The sequence below is a fragment of the Neopelma chrysocephalum genome, unplaced genomic scaffold (assembly GCF_003984885.1).
Source record: "Neopelma chrysocephalum unplaced genomic scaffold, ASM398488v2 Primary Assembly neopelma1_336b, whole genome shotgun sequence".
NCBI classification, from domain to species: domain Eukaryota; kingdom Metazoa; phylum Chordata; class Aves; order Passeriformes; family Pipridae; genus Neopelma; species Neopelma chrysocephalum.
Window position 1 is genome coordinate 198,253 of NW_020898000.1, and position 18,985 is coordinate 217,237.

The 18,985-nt window shown below is 47.7% G+C and overlaps 1 protein-coding gene across 10 annotated transcripts in view; it reads left to right on the plus strand.

Moving 5' to 3' along the window:
• ARHGEF9 (Cdc42 guanine nucleotide exchange factor 9) overlaps positions 1-6,309 on the plus strand; it is a 204,332-nt gene extending 198,023 nt beyond the window's left edge. For 7 of the 10 annotated variants that reach the window (XM_027705513.1, XM_027705518.1, XM_027705523.1 and 4 more), the window contains one exon: positions 2,410-6,303. In XM_027705513.1, the coding sequence (XP_027561314.1) occupies positions 2,410-2,591 (182 nt within the window). In that variant the 3' untranslated portion in view covers positions 2,592-6,303. Of the gene's footprint in view, positions 1-1,066 lie in introns of all 10 variants that reach the window. The other 3 variants (XM_027705514.1, XM_027705515.1, XM_027705516.1) reach the window with 3 other exon arrangements.
• The last annotated feature ends 12,676 nt before the right edge of the window (positions 6,310-18,985 follow it).

Sequence of the window (18,985 nt, forward strand, 5' to 3'; positions counted from 1 at the left end):
AAGGGACCTGTAGCAGATCCCAACCTTCCCACAGACCCTAAAATCCCTCACCAGTCTCTGCTAGGAAAATTGGCCAAGGCACCAAGGGCTGGTGGCCTCCAGGAGGATGTCAACACTCCTGTGTGGGTTCAAGGTTAGAGTTTGTCCTCCAGAGGAGACTCTGCAGTTGGTCTCGCTGTCCCCACATTGACCTGCCTGGAGCAAGGCAGCTCCAAGCAGGACAGTGGCAGAAGAAGAGATGGAAGGGATGGCAGAAATGAACTCAAGCTCGTGCTCTGCCCCTGTGGGACATCATCTGCTTCAGTCACATGGTGTGAGAAATTCAAACTGCTGTTTGGGACCTGCCAACCAGCATGGTACAGGAGTTGTGTCAGGTATCCCAGAACTGCCCCTGCCCAGCTGTGACCCCAGGACAGCAAGGGCTCTGGGGCTGCCCTCTGCTCTGCAGGCCTTCTGTGGGAAACAGGAGCTTGGGAAGACAGAGTAGAAAACTCCCCGATGAGTAACTATTCCATCATGCAGATACAAATGCAGAACATCTCCAGGTTGATCTTTTCAAATAAGTTTGAAATACTAACTGTGATGAATTTGTTAAAGGTTCATAAGGATGAATCATGGAGCAGTTTTTGTTCACTGCAAGAATAGATCTTGGTTACTCCCTGCAGTGGACAGAGATAGTAAAGAAGGAGAAATGAGTTAGACATGGTCAAGATGACATCTCCCTTCGGTCTGAGCCTTTTGAGGATTTTAACCCTTGATTCCTAAATTCTATAGCAAGAGGAAGCGAATTGATCCTCTTTCCTAAAGACACACTAAAGCCTTAGCCTGTATCCAAAAGACGTCCCGAAGGACAGTGCAGCACCATGTCAAAGGTTGTGTGGTGAGCTCCGTGAGTGCCCCTTGTGAGGCTTCTCCCCTGTGTGTAAGTGCCACCCGTGTGCAGCCGTCCTGTGCCTGGCCAGCCCGGCCCCAGTGTGTCTGTGTGTGGGTAGGACTGCAAACGCATTTCTTGTGCACACCTTGCTGTGGTACCTGGGTGCTAATCACCGTATTTTGCCTTCTCTAGCACCTTCCCAGCCGAGGATCTCAAAGTGTTTTACAAACATTAATTAATTTAGCTTCACAACCCTCCTGTGAGGTAGGTGGGTGCTGCCATCCCGCTTTTCCAGATGAGGACCCTGAGCTGCTTGGGCACGGTCGCCTTGGCTCCTGCAGTTAAAGCCGGGGCAGGCAGCGGCCTCGGGATGGCCCTCGCGACGCCTACACCCTGCAGAAGGAGGAGCAGTTCTGCATGCAGCAAAGGGGATCCAGAGATGGCCAGAGCTTACAGCAGCCTGCTTCAGAGCCCTGCTCTGCTCCTCTCTCCTTCCTGCCCTTCTCTGGAGTTGTGGTTTCCAGCCCGTCACGCTGCCCTGAGGCTGAAGGAGGGGTTATCCCTCATCAGCGGTGTTGAGGGGAAGGACATGCAGACTGTGTCACTGTGCCCTGTAGTCTGTGCTTTGGTGGTGACACACATCCCTTCTGCTTCACTTCCAGTCACCCAGAGCCGTCCTTTCCACACCATCCTTTACAACAGCTTGCATAGGCCCCAGCTTGCTGAAGCCCCCCCTTTCCATGGGAAAGCTGTAAGGGCAGCATCCCCTCGCCCCATTCCTGCACAGGAGCTGTGGCTCACCTGTGTGGGAATCAGACATCCAGATCCCAAAGTGTAGCCTTCCCAGTCCATCCATTGCTACCAGTTTGGCTCGAGCAGAGTCAGCCTTTTCTGCTTTGTGTGCAGCCGTTTTGGGCTGAAACCAGACTGGTGAATTCAAAAAGAACCCTATGGAAAAGTCCTAAAACTTTCCTAGAGAAGATAACGAGCTCCCTTTGGTAGGCAGATGAGCACAGCCTTCCTGCAGAGCAGCTCTGCTCCGCCCCGGCGCGGGAGCCGTGCCGGGCGCTCCCCGGGGTCGCGCTGCTCGGGGCTGGTCAGCGGGGTGCGTGGGCACAGCCGTGTTCCAGGTCGAGCTGGGAGGGAGGGGAAAAACGAGCTTGGAAGCAGCAGGTGTTGAAGTGGAGTGGGTTGAACGCCGCGGTCGTTGGGCTCCATCTGAGCAGGACAGTGCACGTGGCCGTGCTCCTTCGGTCACATAGGACTTTTCCATGAGGGCGGGCAGAACTCTGCCGACACAAAAGTAATGGATCTTTCTTTCCCAAATCTTGAGGCCGTGGTGCAGCACAGGCAGCCTCGGAGCTGAGAGGTCAGGCAGTGCTGGTTGCTCCGCAGATTTGCGTCTCTTGCACGTCTCCCCGGTGTTTGGGACCCTGGTTATGAGTGATGACAGGCGATAGCGTGACAAAGAAAGACGACTGACCCAATTGCTCTTTGACTGATCTGTTTCTTTTTCCCCCCAATCATCGATGCAGGTGTGAGCTACTCCAAGTCGGTTCCTCCAGCCTACCCACCACCCCAGGATCCATTAAATCAGGGACAATACATGGTGACAGATGGCATATCCCAGTCCCAGGTCTTCGAGTTCACCGAACCCAGACGCAGCCAGGCACCATTCTGGCAAAACTTCAGCAGGTTAACACCATTCAAAAAATAATACCTAGAGAGATGGAGAATTTTAACTTAAAAGAACTAAAATTTAAAAATAAAAATAAATAAAATTATATTTATAGATGGACCTTTTTTCGGAGAAGCACTGTTGCAACTAAATATATATACATATATATATGTATACACACATTTAAAAAATAATAATATATACATATATGTATATATATAGAAGGACCAAAAACTTTTTTTGTTGTTTTTGGGAAGTAATCTGCTACTAGATACTAGGAAGCACCAATGATTTCTAACCATGTGACCTATTTTATTTTATTCCATTGGTCAGACATCTGTTTGGGTTTTTTTTTCCTGTTTTTCTTCATTTTCATCCTGGTCGTCATTGGCATCCCAGAATGCTTTCTCGCTTGTGTGACTCTGTCATGGAAGTTCCTCATGGACTACATTGGTGTATATTTTCTTTGATTTTATTTATGGGGGGGTTGTTTGTTTTTTGGAGTGCTGGGAGGTCTCTGCTCCCTCTCCCGCCCTCTCCGTCCCTCCCTTGGCTGTCCCCGGAGTCCCCATTCCAGTGAAGACATGGCCCCATTCCCTGTCCTGCATTCCCTGGTCTGACTCGTGCCTGTCTGGATGTGCTCCCTGTGCTCCCGCTCCGCTGCGCAGTATTTCTCTGGCTTTAACTGTTTTGTTGTGGGCAGGTGAAACCCAGCAGAAGGGGAAGCAGCTATTTAGGAAGTGAGAGATGCGTTTTCCTCAGTTAATTTTTTTGCAGTTTTTTTAAGCACTGTCTTTTTCTCAATTCAGTGTGATTTGTTCACACTTGGAGTAAGACTGAGAAAAGAATATCAGGGGCTTTTCTTTCTTTCGCATTGAGCTTTGTTTCTCTGGGGTTATCTTTGATTTATTTTCTTTTCAAGCTGAGACACGACTCTGAAAAGCCCACTCCTATCTTTGTTTTCCATGCAAAGATAAAAGCTTAAAAACTGATGGCTTCATGCCTCCATCGCAGCTGGAGGAAAATTGGCTACGAGGCTCCGACAAATGGCCAGTTTTCCATCTTCAGGAACTAAGGTCCCATCCTTGGCCACACTCAGCCTGCACGGTCCTGGTTAATGAATCACTAATTGCCATTTGCAGGAGCAGTGGTCCCAAAAGTGGGGACTCACTGCACTCACTGCCTGCTCCACTCCGGGCATCCCAGATCCCTGGCTCCCAACACCCGTGAGCTGCCAGTAGTGACCCATTAGTGGAAGGATCCCTGGAGGGGTTCACCTGCTGGGTAAAGCCCCCGAGCTGCAGAGGAGCTGAGAGCTGCCTTTCAGGGCAGATCTGGATGTGCCCTGAGAGGTGTAGCCGTGGTTGTGTGTCCTGATCCAGAGCAGTGCTCAGCTCACCCCCCAGGCCATCCGGGGCTCGCAGAGGTGTATCAGTGTCCACGGGCTCTGGAGTCATTCAGCCAAACTCCAGGTCTCTTTCTCTCTCTTTTTCTCCCTCTGGAGATTCACAGCTCTGTTTTTAAAGACACGTCCTACAATTTCAGGCTTAAGTACATTTGTTTGCAAGTGCAAAAGCTTATGTTTAAGCTTGTAAAACAAACCATTGTGCACGAGGATGATTTTTTTTTCCTAGGGCAAATGAGACTGTTTAACCAGATTTAGAAGATGAATTTAAAACCTTTGCAGAGCCATTCTGCAAACTCCTTTGAAAATGTGGGATGAAGTGATTGATCACGGTATTTGTCATTTTCCTTTGAATCTGATACACCACATAAGCACCCTGGGCCAGCGAGTGTGGAGATACATTTTTTTTTTTTCCCTAAGAAATACAATGGGAAGAGCAGAGAGAGTGATTTCATTATTCCCACGGAGCCTGTTTTATTTCAGGGCATATTGCAAGGGTGGCATTATTTTTATCTAAGTCAAAAAATAATCTCTTGTATACTTTTGACTAATCTAGAAACTATCAATAACCAGCAAAGCCAGATTAGTGTTTTGGAGTGGAAAAGTGGCCCCTCTGTGACAGGCAGCAGCCAAACACCAGGAATCCCAAATAGAAAGCAACCCAATTTTATATCAGAAATTATTTTTATGCTCTTTTGTATCTTTGCATTTTTATGGTCAGATTTTAATACGGGATACATAGCAAATATTATTTTGTTTCTTTAACAGAACGGGTATTTAACGAAGTGAATGAGATGGGTTCTCGGCAGTTAACTGGAATGTTTTACTCTTTCTGAATGGCTGGAGAGATGCAGAGAGAGAGAGAGAAAGAGAGAAAGAGAGAGAGAGATTCCAAAATGTTGTCAACATGATGAAAATTTCACTTATTCCTTTGCCTTTTTAATTGCTTAGGGGGAAAAAAAGTAACAAGCACATTAGTTAAGCCTGTTCATTTACTGTTTTGTGCCTCAGAGAGTGAGAATGAGACATCCATAATTTTTATGAGAAGATGCTTCCTAAATATTCAGCACTAGGAAAAAAGAAACACCACCGCCACACCATTATTTGCATCATAAGTCAAGACTCGCTTGATCTGACAAGGCCACTTGTTGGACTCGCAGCTTCTTTCTTAAGTGGGAAGCCCACCCGAGCCAGCACTGCCCGAGCAGAGCAGCTGCAGGCACGTGTTCCAGAGGGAAGAGGGGCTTGGCTCTCAGGCAATGGCATCCAGGAAAGCTCTTCCCCTCCATAAATTGCCAAAGGTGCTGCAGGAGATGGAGCATTGGCACAAAGAAGAACCAGCACTGGTCCCACTTTCCCACCTCCTGTGGCTTTCCCAGTAGGGAGCAGGGCTGGGCCGCGCGGCGGGAGCGGCGCGGATGCAGATTGGGGTGATTTGACCGAGCATCTGATAACAGACTTTCATTTCAATGCCAGACAGGAGGAACCCTCTTACCATTCCATGTGCAGAAACAAGAGAGTTGTAACAAACTTAAATGTTTACGGTATTTCTCTGGCTGAATCTATACATATATATATATATATATATAAAATAAAGATACCTTCTTCCCTAGGTAAATGACATGCATTACCCCTTGACCTAGACACTAGAACAGAGGATCTAAATTCAAGACTTTCGCCTCCCCACCCTCTCCAAAAAGTCAAACAAGAACCAACCTAGGTGCATCTAACAGTTGTAAATAGAAAATAATACATAGAGAAATATATTTGAAATTTGTTTCAGTTTCTGGATGGGCACCAGCCATCCATTGCAATGTTATTGATAGTACACTGTGGTGCTTTGGGTTTCTGGTTTTGTTCTCTTTATGCTCTGTCATCTTTTCATTGCAGCTACATTTCAGGGAACATGTATATTTAGTAGCTATTGTAAGTTCTGCATGGCATCACCAAGCTTATTTTTCCTTAAGAAGAAAAGAAGAGTCTGTAGGAGTTTAAAGGCACTATGACGACAGGGACTTGTAGCAGAGAATTTAAAAAAAAAAAAAAAAAAGGTTTTTAAAATTCTAGTTTGAAGCCAAATACTGATATTTTAGTGCTTTTCGGGTTTTAAAAGTAAGAGAAAAAAAAAGAAAAAAAAAGAAAAAAAAAAGAAAAAAAGGATTTTGGTAACCCAGCTGATCCGCACTTGCCAGTTTTATTATTTTGTTTATATTGGACTGTTTGACCCTGTCAAACAAGTGTCAAAGTTGTGTGTATAAAACAAAAAAAGTGTTTAAAAAAGTGTTGTAAAGACACTGAGCCTTATGAAAATATTTATGGAATTAAATAAAAAGAAGTGAAAAGGCATCTGAAGGCATTTTAACTCATTTTCTTCAGAGCGGTCTCACCTTCCCCCAAGGCTGAGCACAAGTCGCTGGGGTGGGGCCCCAGCCTGGCAGCACAGTGGACACTGAGACAGTCGTGTGCCACCAAAAAGTAGGATTGTGCTGGAAATATCCCACCTCCCCTTGCTCTGTGTCCTCCCTGTGAACTCAGTGAAGTGATTAATGAGTAGCTGGAGGTTCAGCACTGACAGCATCCCGCCCTGCCAGCGCTGGCAGGGGCTGCTCCGAGTGGAGCTGGGATCGAGTCTGCGAGACATTGGTTTAAAATGCTTTTTGTTCCTGCACTTTGCTCAGCTCCAGCCCAGACGTGAAGACAGCCGAGCTCTCCGGACAGACATCAGCAAAATATGCTGTGAGCAACCCAAGAACTATTTTGGAGCATGTGGAAGTAGAACAGGGGGTGGGTTTTCCAAGGGAAGGAGCCTGGCCATGCACTGCCCTGCTGCAGAGGGCTGGACACAGGGAATGAGCAGGTTCCTGCCCTGGGAGAAGGAACTTTATCCCTGAAAGGCCAAGTGCTCTCTCCAGACACTCGGTGGCATTTTGCAGGTAAGACAGTTGAGTCGTGTACGTCTAGATAGCCTAAAACTATAATTCTAACCAAGCAAAGCAGGGTTATCACAGAGTGGCCCAGCCGTGGTTGCGAGTGGTGTCTGTTGTCATGGGGAGAAACACTCAGGCACAAGGACCTCGGTGCTGTAAAGAACTGCAGCCCAATTGCTGCCTTTGCAGTCAGTTTGCACTGATTTTCTGCTCTTTCCTCTGCCCTGTCGGGGAGAGGGATGGCCAAGGTGCTGGCACACAGACCGACCACATCTCAGCCCACACAGATGAGGAAACCAGTTAGACAAGGTTCCAAAAATGCAAAAACCAAGGAGCTCTGCTCTGAGAGGAAGAGAGAGGCAAAGCTGCGGGGCCAGCGTTTGAGCAGGTTCAGGAGCAGGTTCACCCAGAACTCAAACATCACAGCTTCACATCTGCCTCCTGCTTCCAGCCAAGCTTCTTTTCTCTTGCTTCCATTATTGCTTGCAATGAAGAGGCCGTTGGTGCTGTGGTTCAGCTCTCCAGATGATCCTGTTTCATTCGTAGCTGGAGCCCTCGGGAGCAGAGGCACAGCGCTGTTCCCAGGGAGTTCTGCAGGGGAGAGCAGACCCAAAGTGCAGTTACAGATCAAACCTCCCCTCGGAGAACTCCTCTCCTGCCCTCCCCACTGCCTTTGCCGACCAAAAGAGTTGTTTGCCAGGATTTTGCACTCCAACTTGGCAGGTGGGAGCTGTGGGGAAGGAGGGGGTGCTCAGGGAGGGCACGAGCCGGGTGCGGTGCTCGAGGTCTGTAATGTACCCAAAAATCCCTGACAAAGGGAGAGTGGGGAGGAAACCCAGTCACCCAGCGTGTGCACTGGGAGCAAGAGCACCACCAGAGCTTACTCAGATCTTTAAACAAAGGACCTCCATGCCCTGTAGCCTGCTCCCACCCCAGCTTGCTTTCCTGGCACTGGGAAGAGCACTCCATGGCTGGGAATGCTGCTGCAGCCTGTAGCTGGTAGTCGACTTCTGAATTTCATTTGGTGACAGGATTTGTTTGTTTTTAGCTTTCTCCAGCCACTCAGCATCCAGCCAGCTACTGTGAACTCTGCTTGCATGAAACAAAAACAAAAACCAAAGAAACCCATTTGAAATCCCTTTCCCTTGCGGGGGTTGGGGGGTTGGGCCGTGATCCTGTGACACCCCCTGCTCTGTTGTGCTGCCCCACCCGAAGGCACGGGGACATTGTGTAGAGCTGGCAGCCTCCATGGGCTCTGCTTGGGAATGTAATGGAATGGGTAAAGCTCTTAGACTGATATGTTTGTGACATGACAGGAATGTTGTATGAACAACTTTACACGTCAAAGCCATCTCTGGTTTATCTGTGTGTGTATATCCATGGAATTACAGAAGAGCTTTTGCTTTTTAAGGAATCAGACTTCCAATCTGAATGATGGTGCGGGGATTGCACATCTCAATCCACCCCAAACAATACATTGTCTCATTATTCTGTAGCTAAGAAGCAGCACTGGGTTCCGCACTAAGTCCACTGGCAGGTCTGCGTCCTCTGAGGCGTGTAATGCTCTATCTGTGCAGGTTCATAAAGAACAACTGGAATTGCATGTTGCTGGGGATGCAGCAGGAATAACTGGCACTTTGAGAGTGTTTGTAAGCCCTGTCCACTGAGGGTTTCTCAGCTAAGGAGGGACAGGAGCTGTTAAACTGCAAACGTAATCCCAAAACTGCAGGAACAAATTGCAAAACTGTCTTTATTTGTCTACATCTCTTATCTTTGCTATGGAAAAGAGATACAAGGTATTTCTTAAATGCTTGTAATGTTCACATCCTTTTTTCTTCCAGCTCTGTCCAGGCAAAATGCCTCCTGGTGAAGACTTGCACCTACTCATTTCAGAGCCACAGTAGTTTGTCACCTCTGTCAGGTCAGACAGGGTCTCTGTGCTCAGCCTTTTCCACAGGCTGGGCCGTGCAGCAGTGATGGCTCCAAAGTGTTTCCCTGTTCCAGGAGGGCCCATCTCCAGACCTCCCTCCAGTACCTCTCTGTCCACTCCCCAGTCAAAGACAGTGGTGGCCAGTACATTGTCTGGGGGACATGGAGCACTTTCCTCTTCTTTCTGTTCTGGTTACTGCAGCAACAAAACCTCTGCAAGATGGGAACAGTGTGAGGGCTTATTTTTTGTTTAGGAGAGTGTGTTAAAAAGTTAAACCCTTGCAGAAACACTTGTCTCACGAAGAAAACGTCAGTGCTTGAAGCAGTGCTCAGGTCTGGGGCATCTTGTAGAGTGTGTTTTACCTCTGGCTGCCTCTGCAGTCCCAGCTGGGGAGGGCAGCTGGCCATCCCCTTTTGGGTGGAGATGGGGCTGGGCACACACAGGTCTGGGACACACACACTGCCTGTGAGAGCAGAGAGCCACAAAATACACAGCTAGAGCCTGCCTGGCTCTTGCACCCCTTGTACAGCTGCATTGGAGCAGGGACACATTTTTGCCAGGATCTGGGTTTTTCACAGTAAATCATGGCACTTAATTGGCTTATAAATAACATCTGAGAATTCAGGCTCCAAGAGAGTCGGTGCTGTCTTCTTGGCTGGCCCTGGAAGTGAGCGAAGTTGGCTTCAGAAGAGAAGTTTCATCCTTTTTTTCATCTGGAGAAGCAATAAGAGGATCTATTGGTAAATTTGCTTCTCTTCTTAGCTCACCTTTACAAAGGCTGTGAAGCTTTTATTCATGAAGGAGGGTGTGTCTGTGCATTCAAGCCTTTTCAGGTTCGTAGGAAATCAGAGAGCAGCTGCCCCTTGCACACAGCACAGTCTGCCCTGGGTGGAAATGGTTAAGCTCAGAGACTGAAGAGGAAGCATCTCTTCCTCCTAAAGACAGTGATTTTAAAGGCAGGTTTTATACAGGCTGGGCTGATGCTCCGTCACATTCAGAACACTGCAGAGGTGTGAAGAGAGCAGCAGGTCTGAACAAATAAGTCATTTACAGAAGTGAAGTCACTGCTGTTATCTCAGAAACTCCTTTGTCACTGGCTGTTTCTTCATCCCAGCAGAGCTGCCCTCTCCAGATGAATGGTCTGAGCAGAGCTCTGTTGAGCTGGATTGCCCAGGTCATTTTAATATCCATTTTATTCTTGCTGGCCTGGACATTTGATGGCTTTTCCATCATCAGTCACTCCTGTGCAGCCCAGACCACAGGGAGTTTTGAGTCAAAGGTATGTTAGCACGTCTGAAAGTGGAATTGCTTTCCACCTATTTGAGCCATCTCACTGGTTCTTTGTCGTCTGTTTGGAAGCTGGATAAATGCAAAGAAGTGCCATTTGCTGTATTTTAATTCCTCAGCAGCCAGACTAGTGCTTTGACTGAGCCAAAAAAAGAGCAGCCTTTCAGCACACTCTCATAGCTCCCCCTCCAAAGCTCAGGTGACATGGAAGTGTGTGGTTTGACGGTCTCATGGGCCCAAAACCAGCAAAGGATGAAATGGGCAAATTGCACTAATGGTGCCACTGTAAAAAACTGTCACTTGCTGCCTTATCCAACCCAAACCACATAATTTGTATTTTGTGATTTATTTTTTTGGTTTGGCTGGAGCCAAAGCTCTGTTGTGTTGGTGTCCATGGTGTCCGTGTCCTCCAGCTGTGGAGAGCCCTCACATTCCCAAGGGTCACCCAGGTGACACAAAAGCCTGGGAGAGCCACCAAGAGCCCTCCCTGCTCTACCAGAGACACTGGTACCATTACACAGGTGGGGCTGTGTGGACACCCAAGGTGGGTCAGGGACTGGGAGGGTTTTTCTCTCATCCTGTCAAGGGGAGCTGTAACCATGTAACCTGCCATAACAAACCCTTATCCCACAGGCTGGTTTTTCAGGGAATCTGTGACCAACGCACTGATTTCCTCAAAGTTTCACTCCCCCACAGATCCAGGGCAGCAAGAGAGGAGTCCCTGGCCAGCCCTGCTGCTGCGGTGGTTTCATGCTATACAAAGGAAATCCCGAATCTTTGGACCACGAAAAGAAAATAGCAGCAAATACAATAAGTACCCGTAGCTGTGGTGGGAGCCCAGATGGGTGTCGTGGTCTCTGGTTCTGCTCCCAGGATGGTTTGTGCCCCTTCCCTGAGGACTCTGAGTGTGCAGGCTCCACACAAAGCCACCAAATCACCACCTGAAGGCACCTGCTGCTTGCTGGGGACAGTGAAGTGACTGCACAGGGGCTGTGACACCAAGGTATGTATCCCACCTGCTGCACCTGCCCCGGCCAGAATTCCAGCTCTGGGACTCACAGAGTGGGCAGGATCACGGGGGGCAAAAGGAAATGGATGGAGAGAAGCAAGGAATGTGTGATGGCACAAGGCCTGGGGCTGCCACTGCCACCCAGGACGTGTCCTGCTGTCCTTCCTGGTGCTGCCAGCACAGCCACACGGGCCTGAGTTTTACTGTCTGGATGTACCATTAAAGAAGTTTGATTTTGCTGCCTGATTACAGAGTGGTTTCAGCCTCACACATCATTTAGGGGCTCTGCTAAAGACAACCCTAGATAGGGAGCAGCAAGGTGGTGGTTGTGTGTGGATACAAGGTGGTTTTATGCTGGAACAGGTGGTAACAACACTTACCTGGCAAAGGGAAAGGGGTGGTTGGGTTCTCACACCCACTTCTTGCACCTTGGGCACACTGACCTTGCTGATTTACCAGTGCATGAGAAACCAGACTGTGTAACTTGAGGTGGCAGGGGCTGTGTTCGTGTGGCCTCCTGGGTAGTGAAAAAGAAATCAGAGCATGTACCCAAGAGGCAGAGCCAGTTCATTCACATTCCCCAGCCAGATCCATTTTGAGTTAGACACTGGAAGCAGAGTAAGGAGCTAATTTACACTTAAGGAATAACCAGTCCCCCAAAATCCAGAGATAACATCCCTGGGAGAGGGCGAAAACCTGCTCAGTGCTGGTTTTTGTCCTGACTCTGTAATTGTTTTGGCTTTTCATGAAAAGGCATATTAGTGATAGCCTGTCATGTAGAGGGTTAAAGGCCGTACTTATCCTGCACCAAATACAAACAAAAGCTTTTGCTGGAAGAGAAAAGCTGATAGAAAGTGCTGCAGAAATGTCAGTTTGAATTCCAACACCCCCTTCCCCCCCTAAGTTATTCCTCTACTATTCCTGGGTTGGAGGATGAGAAATTCCAAGAGGGCAGCAGAAAAAGAGCATTGTCTTCAGTGCCAGGCATTATTTATACCCACCCCAAACTATCATGACCTGTTGGTGACAACCCTGTTCACTTGGACCTGCTCACGTGCACGGCCTCTGCCAGGTGTGCAAAGAGCTTGAAACCAACAGAAACACTGTGATGGGCTCCCTTTGTGCCAACAGAAACAGATGGTTTAGATAAATAACCACGTCTCTGCAGTGTTTCCATCCAAATATTGCAGCAGAGATCCTTCAAGTGGAACTGAGCATAAAGAACCAGCAGCAAAGCCAGCCGAGGTTCTGTCCCTGCCTGGTCCAGCAGAGCACTCAGAGCAAACCAGGCAGATGGCAGGACAAGTGGACTGTAAAGAGGCTTAGCAATGAAGGCACTATTAATGACATGGCAATGCTTGTCTAGGTAAAATATATTGATTTTTTTTTCCCCTCTTGACTTGTGGCTCATAACAAATTAAAGCTGCTCTTGAAGCGTTGTTTCTGTTTGGCTCCTAAGAACAGAGCTCAGCACTGGGGTTAGTGAAGGATACAGTGGGAGACTGAGGTGGTGGGAAGAGGGTGGTGTATCAGGGGACATCATTTCAGGTGTGCTAGTGTCAGGCATTTCAGGAAGATGTAAAGGAACAGAGAGGTCCGGGGCTTACAAAACGAACACAGCCAGTGATCAAAGGGAGCCTGTGCAGAGATCAGTGTCCTCTGCAGCCAGGGGGGACACCTGGGGACCCCCCACAGCATAGGGGAAAGCCCCTTTATGCCTCATTACCCCCTGGGTGTCCCTAAGGGCCATGCCAAACTGCCCACAGGACATTTGTAAGGACACAGCCCTCTCTGAAGCAGCAATAAACATTCCCAGCCAGATGGTCCTGGAGAGATGCACACACAGACAGCCCCAAAGAGCCCAACCATGTGTCCCCAACCAGCCTGTCCCCTGGGCTGCCAGCTCACTCCTCCTGCCCCACAGGCTGGGGAGAGGCCAGATCCATGTTCTCCACCTGCTTTCCTTCCTTGTCTCACACCCCTCCACCTGCTCCCTCCTGCTGGTCACCCCGTGCCTGAGCAGACACATCCAAGCCCCCTTCCCTTCTTATTTGCTTTCTTTCTATTTATTCCTTTAGTTCCTTTCTTTCCCCCCTCTCTCATTTCCCTTCCTTTCTTCCTTTCCTTTCACCTCTGCTTTTTTAAAATTTCCTTTTGCATTTAATTCACTGCTTTCTTGCTTCCCGGATACATCCTGCTTGTACAGCTTGTTCAGAAAACACCCTTGTTCTGTCATCATCCCATGTTTCGCTGTTTTGACTAGCACTGAGGGTTGTAAATTCTTGATTACTGAGGTGGTTCACAAGCTCCTCTGCTTCCTACTTCTGGTTTTTAACATGTGCTGCAATTTACAGGCAAAAATTCTTCTTTCTCATTACGTGCCAGGCGGTGACATTACAGAAACAAGGCTCAGTGTGTGCATTCATTTGTGACAAGGAGGGTGCTGTAATGTTGGTGATTGGCCATTAGTTCTGCGATGTAACAGCTCAAACAAACCATGAGTGAGTCGTTTAAACTGCAGCATTTCTTCCAATTGACATTACTTCTTGTTATTGGGGTAGCAGTGCCTAAAGCCCAGCACAGACTGGGGAAGCACTGCTTGAGCTGCACACACACAACCCCCTCTTTCATTTTGGTCATGAGAAAAATCAGCACCCCAGTGGCTGAGGGGTGTCCTAACCCTGCCTGGCACAGCGACTGCAACTTAATTCCCTTCTTACTTCCCCCCTTACCTCTCCTCACCCACTGCCCAGTGCTGGAGTAGGAGCTGTTGAGGTTGCACCTGAAGACTGGATTAAGGACACCTCTAAATTCAGTTATTTGGGTCCAATGTTTCAATTTAAACAGCAGTAAAGGCCATAATTGTAACTCTTATAAATCCAGAATTAGTCTCTGCTGGAGCCTAGATCCCAGCCTGAAATGCCTTGGGAGCAAGGGCCAAGCCAAGAGCACAGCAGCCCTTTCTCCACTTCTGTTGGGCTTAATAATTTCTGTTTGCATTTAATAATTTCTCTCTGTGCCTTCCACTGCTTTCATTCTCCTGCCAGCAGCCAGGGCAGGTGCAGGGAGCACCTCATCACCTGGCCAGGCAGTGCCAGGCCTGCTCCACAACCTCCTCATTTCCCCCTCTCTCCCTGCAGAAAGTTGGGAGATAATGGGCCCTTTGGCTTGAAGGGCTCTTGGCTTTCACCTGCAAACTCCCTTCCAGCCCACTCCCTGCTGGATATCATCTTGGATTCTGCATTAATCATTGTCCTTCTCCATTTCCAACCGGTGCATCCCCTGCATCCAGTTCTCAAGCATTTGCCTGTGCACACGGGGCAGGTTTCCATTAACATCTGCAAAGTTCCCTCCTTAAAAACCATCTCTAGCCATGGTACAAAGGCTGTTATCTCTTTGCCTCCTGAGCATTTTCTTTCTCTCTCTTCCTCTCCCAAGTTTCCATTAAGCAGTCCCAGGCAGGCACAGATGCGTTTTGAGCACTGCAAATTAGCAGTGAACCAGGCACAAGGTTAAAGCTGCTATTGCTGATAGTGGGAAAAGGCACCTTTTCCAGACCCTGTTGGTGCTGAGCTGCTCATGCACGTGGCACTTGGCAAAAGACACTCGTAAACTCCTGATCATAAAATAAAATAATTATTTAAATAATATCTAAAATAAATAAAACCTGAGTTCTGGTGCAGTGAGTGAACAACCAGGTAGGAGCTATGAAAACAAAATTACAGCAGAGAGAGAAAAAGATGGATCTCAAACTAGACAGCAAGCAGGAATCCCCCGAGGGAAACTATTTTAATGGAAGGGAAGAGACTGAGCAAACCTCCTCCATGAGCTGTTGAGAACCAGACAGACACAAATCAGCAGTCAGAATCACTTGGGTCGGAAGAGACCTTTAAGAGCAAACTCGTGGCCCTGGCCCATCTCTCCTCCTTCCCTGGCCTGCAGCAATGGTTTCCCCCCATTTCCTCCATGGAAGGTGCCTGTCAGCAGCAGTGCACAGCCAGCTGCAGGTCCTGTGGGCCGAGGGAAATGCTGTGCATTAAACAGGATCCCCGGCTGGCCACAGGAGGGAGGGCCCAGTCACACCTTTGGGAAAGTGGCTGGAGCTTTATTCCCACCAGGCAAACTCCAGTGAAGCTGAACTGAGCCAAATGTGGAGCAGCAGCACAGGAAGAGCCTTCTCCAAAGCCCACTGAATTACATGGGAATGAATGAGTTAATCAGGCCAACATCAGGATGTAATCTCAGTACTTTTGTCCACATTTTGAAGTCCGTTTTCAATTTTTTGACTCGTCTGCACAAGTCATCCCAGCACTAAGTCTCTTCTCAGATTTCACTGCAGATTTCCCTCTTTCCTTTCACCAGGCTCTCTTCAGTGTCTGCAAACCCCGGGTACAGAGGGACAGACCAACTCTCACCTCTGGGCAGCCCATCCTTCGCTCAGAGCTGGAAAGTGGGGCATTGGTTGGGCTCCTGAGGCTGCTGACAAGTAGAACTGTGCCAGGGTTTTGCTCTTGCTGGACACCCACATATTCCCAGTTTTATCAAGGTGGGCTACTCCCCCTTCATCCTCACTCCTCTGGAGTCAATCAGAGTTTCACTCTTGACTTTCAGGACTTCAGCCTTTCTCAGGAAATGAAACTCCAGTCCAAGCACCGCAGGTACTTCAGTGCAGCTTTACTAAATCCTGGGGGGAAAACACACCTTACACTAAATGCTCCAGAAAGAACAAGGTTGCTTAGGCAGCAGCATGGCTCAGGAAGGATGGTATCTCAAGTGCACTTTTCTGAGCTAAAAATAAGTTTATTAAAGGAAAACAAAGTCTACATCCAACAAAGATGTGAGAAGGATAACAGCAAAGAGATGAATCCACAACAAAACAGGAGAAACTCCCTTTTCCCAGACTGTGGGCTGAAACCACAGAAGGGGTGAGGTTCTGCTACTGAGAAATAAAAGGTTGTTAGGAACTGAGTGTATTATAAATAATATTCTTAGGAAATCCTTGACTACAGCAAAGCTGAGAATTGAAAGAAAGGGCTCCATCATATGAGCCTTACTCATGGTTGTGCTGGGTTCTTATACAATTAAACTCTGAGCTCAGGGCTGTTCCTCCAGCCTGTCCTTAACCAAAGCCATCCCACACTCGAGGCACATCCAAAATTAGTCCCACTGGCTGGGTAAGAATTGCACAATCCAGCCACAAATGAGCAGATCCAGTGCACGATGCTTGACATTGTGCAAAAGTCCTTAGTTCCCACTCAAAAATAAAGCTGGTCTGGAGACCAGAACTTGGCAGAAAAAGTGAAAGCTCAAAATAGAATGTGGCTGCTTCGGTACGGAGAGTGCTGGTAAATGATTTGATTAGCTCATGTTAATGAACACTACATTTCTAATACTCTCTCCTCCAGATTTTCATCTTGCCAAATGTTAGGATAATGCACTTTCAGACGCCTGAACTCTTCCTAAACCCCAAGCAGTTGGAAGCTTCACAGTAGAACTAATCACAAGTGCCAGCCCTTCAGTCCTTCCGCCCTCACCAGTGCAGGTTGTTCTCCAACAGCACTCACAGAAATACAGGTTGGAAAGCCATGGGAAAAAACAACCCTGGGCCAGGGTTCATGGCGACCATTTTCATTCTGCTCAGACCTTTAACACCCTGAATGCAGCCCCATTTCAGCCTCAAACTGATTTCCAAAATCCAAGCTTGACATGGAGGTGACCCAAACTGGCCAAGGAGTTGACAGGTGTCCAGAAAACGTCCCTGGGGATGCAGTGGGGAGAACACCCATGCAAGGTAAATTTAGATTTCATTGCAGTGAGGGCAACACCCATTTCCTGTCAGTGCTGGGCCTGCTCATCCATCAGGAGGAAGGGAGAACACATCCCTTCCTACCCAGCAACTCTTTTTCACTAAAGCCTATCTTCACTTAAAATGGGAGGAAAAAAAATTGTTTTCTTTCAAAGTGAGCAATCTGCTTTTTTTTTTTCTCTTTATAAGAGAGTAATTTTTAACTTCTGGATGTGGGTTAAACTTATAGAGAGAAAGCAGGGGGAGAAGAGCTCTTCTCCCCGACAGCAATGGAGGTTTTGGCTTAAGATGTCCAGGCAAAGATGCTGAGAAAGTGATGCCAAGCCATTAACTACTCCAAGGTTAACCTTTGAAGCCATTCCCTTTGTCTGCTGCATTGCTGATTTGATTTCTCAACTATACATCTGTGTTCAGAAAAAACACCTGGAAGATATTCTCCAGAGGATTCACACCGGAGGAGGAGCTGTATTGCAGCCAGAGCCTCTTGAAATCAATACAGAAAATAAATACTGCTGGAAGTGTGTTTTTGAAGGGAGACACACTTGGTATGACGACAACTCCATTTCACTTCTGTGCCCCAGTTCTCTCACCAGCAGTGATCTGCAGCAATAGATTGATGAGGGGTTTCTTGACAATGAAATAAATTCACTGAATTGAGTTGCTCCCTGTTACTTGGTTCTGACTGCCCCTTGTTCTTAATGGGGAACAAAACATTGCCCTTTGCTTCTCCAGAGTACTGGAAATGCAGGAAGTTTGTATTTTTGATGCATACCAAATGCAGCAGGAGAGAATTTGCTTTTTGCTTTCAGGCAACTTGTGGTATATCAGCATTTCCATTTATTTATTTGTGCAAGTGGCAGCCTTGCCTTCCCTGCTTCAGCTTTGTACTTGCAGTTCATAAAAAGCAGATAAGAGAGACTGCTTTTAGTGCCTGCAAACTAATTTTGTGAAATCAGTTAACACACTAATGAATTAAAGAGTGTTACCATTTCACATTTCTTCTCCTTGATAATGCCAAACAGCCACATTGGAGGGCAAAGATTTTCACGGTTTGTTATTGCTGGGAGCTTTGCTAATTATTTTTCCCATGTTGCTGTCCCAGGAAATGTCATCAGCCAGTGAGGAGGGAAAGTACCACATAGGGCTTATTCCCCACGTGTATGAGACACTTGGCAAAACCCAGGGAAAAGGGATTCCAGATGGGAACCAATAAACCAGAGCCCTTCTGGGCCCTGTTATTGCCCAAAATGTGGGATCATAGATGTTGTTGAAGAAAGCAGCTGAGGAGCAGGAGGCAAGGAAGGAGGATTGACTTGGGAGCAGAGGCAAAGTATCTGCCCAGTGCTCTCCTAAAATATCATTGCCATGTTAATGAATTCTACATTGAGTAAGTCAAAGGTGAACAGGGAGAAGGGAGAAGAGCACAAGGCAGGCTGAGGAATTCCTAATCCAACCCAACTCTTCCACCTATTCAGTTTTCTAATGACAGGGCTGCAAAATATCTGGTGAATTATATTTCTCTTCACTTTCCATTTGATTCTCCATGTAATTCCCTGCTGGGGTGAGCAGTGGGACCAGGAAATCAGACTCAGACAGGAGGCTGTTGCTTTGTGGTTCTTAGATTCACATGGGTTCAGGGTTTGCTAGGAGCAGGGGGATTTTTCTTCCCATAGTTATGACTTAAAATAAATAAATAAAAACTATTTAAATGCTTAGAAGAGAGTTGTTTCCATCTAGATGCCCTGATCGAACTCACCCAGTGGAGCATCCACAAATGTATCTCAGCTGGAAGTAAGCTGCAAGGAATGCAGAGGATTTCACTGTGTGCCATTGTGTTCACTTCAGAGGACACACATGGTGTCTGTTCCCACACAGACAGGAGGGGAATTCTCTCTGGGGCCTTGAGTGAGACACTCCCAAGAGTCAGTGGCAGCTGCAGAGACCCTCAGAATACACACATAACCTCTGCAGCAACAACACAACACCTTTGTCCATCCCAGAGCCAAGGATCAGACTATCCCCAAGGATAAAAGTGCAGGAATTCCCTTCTCCATCCAGGAATCGCCCTC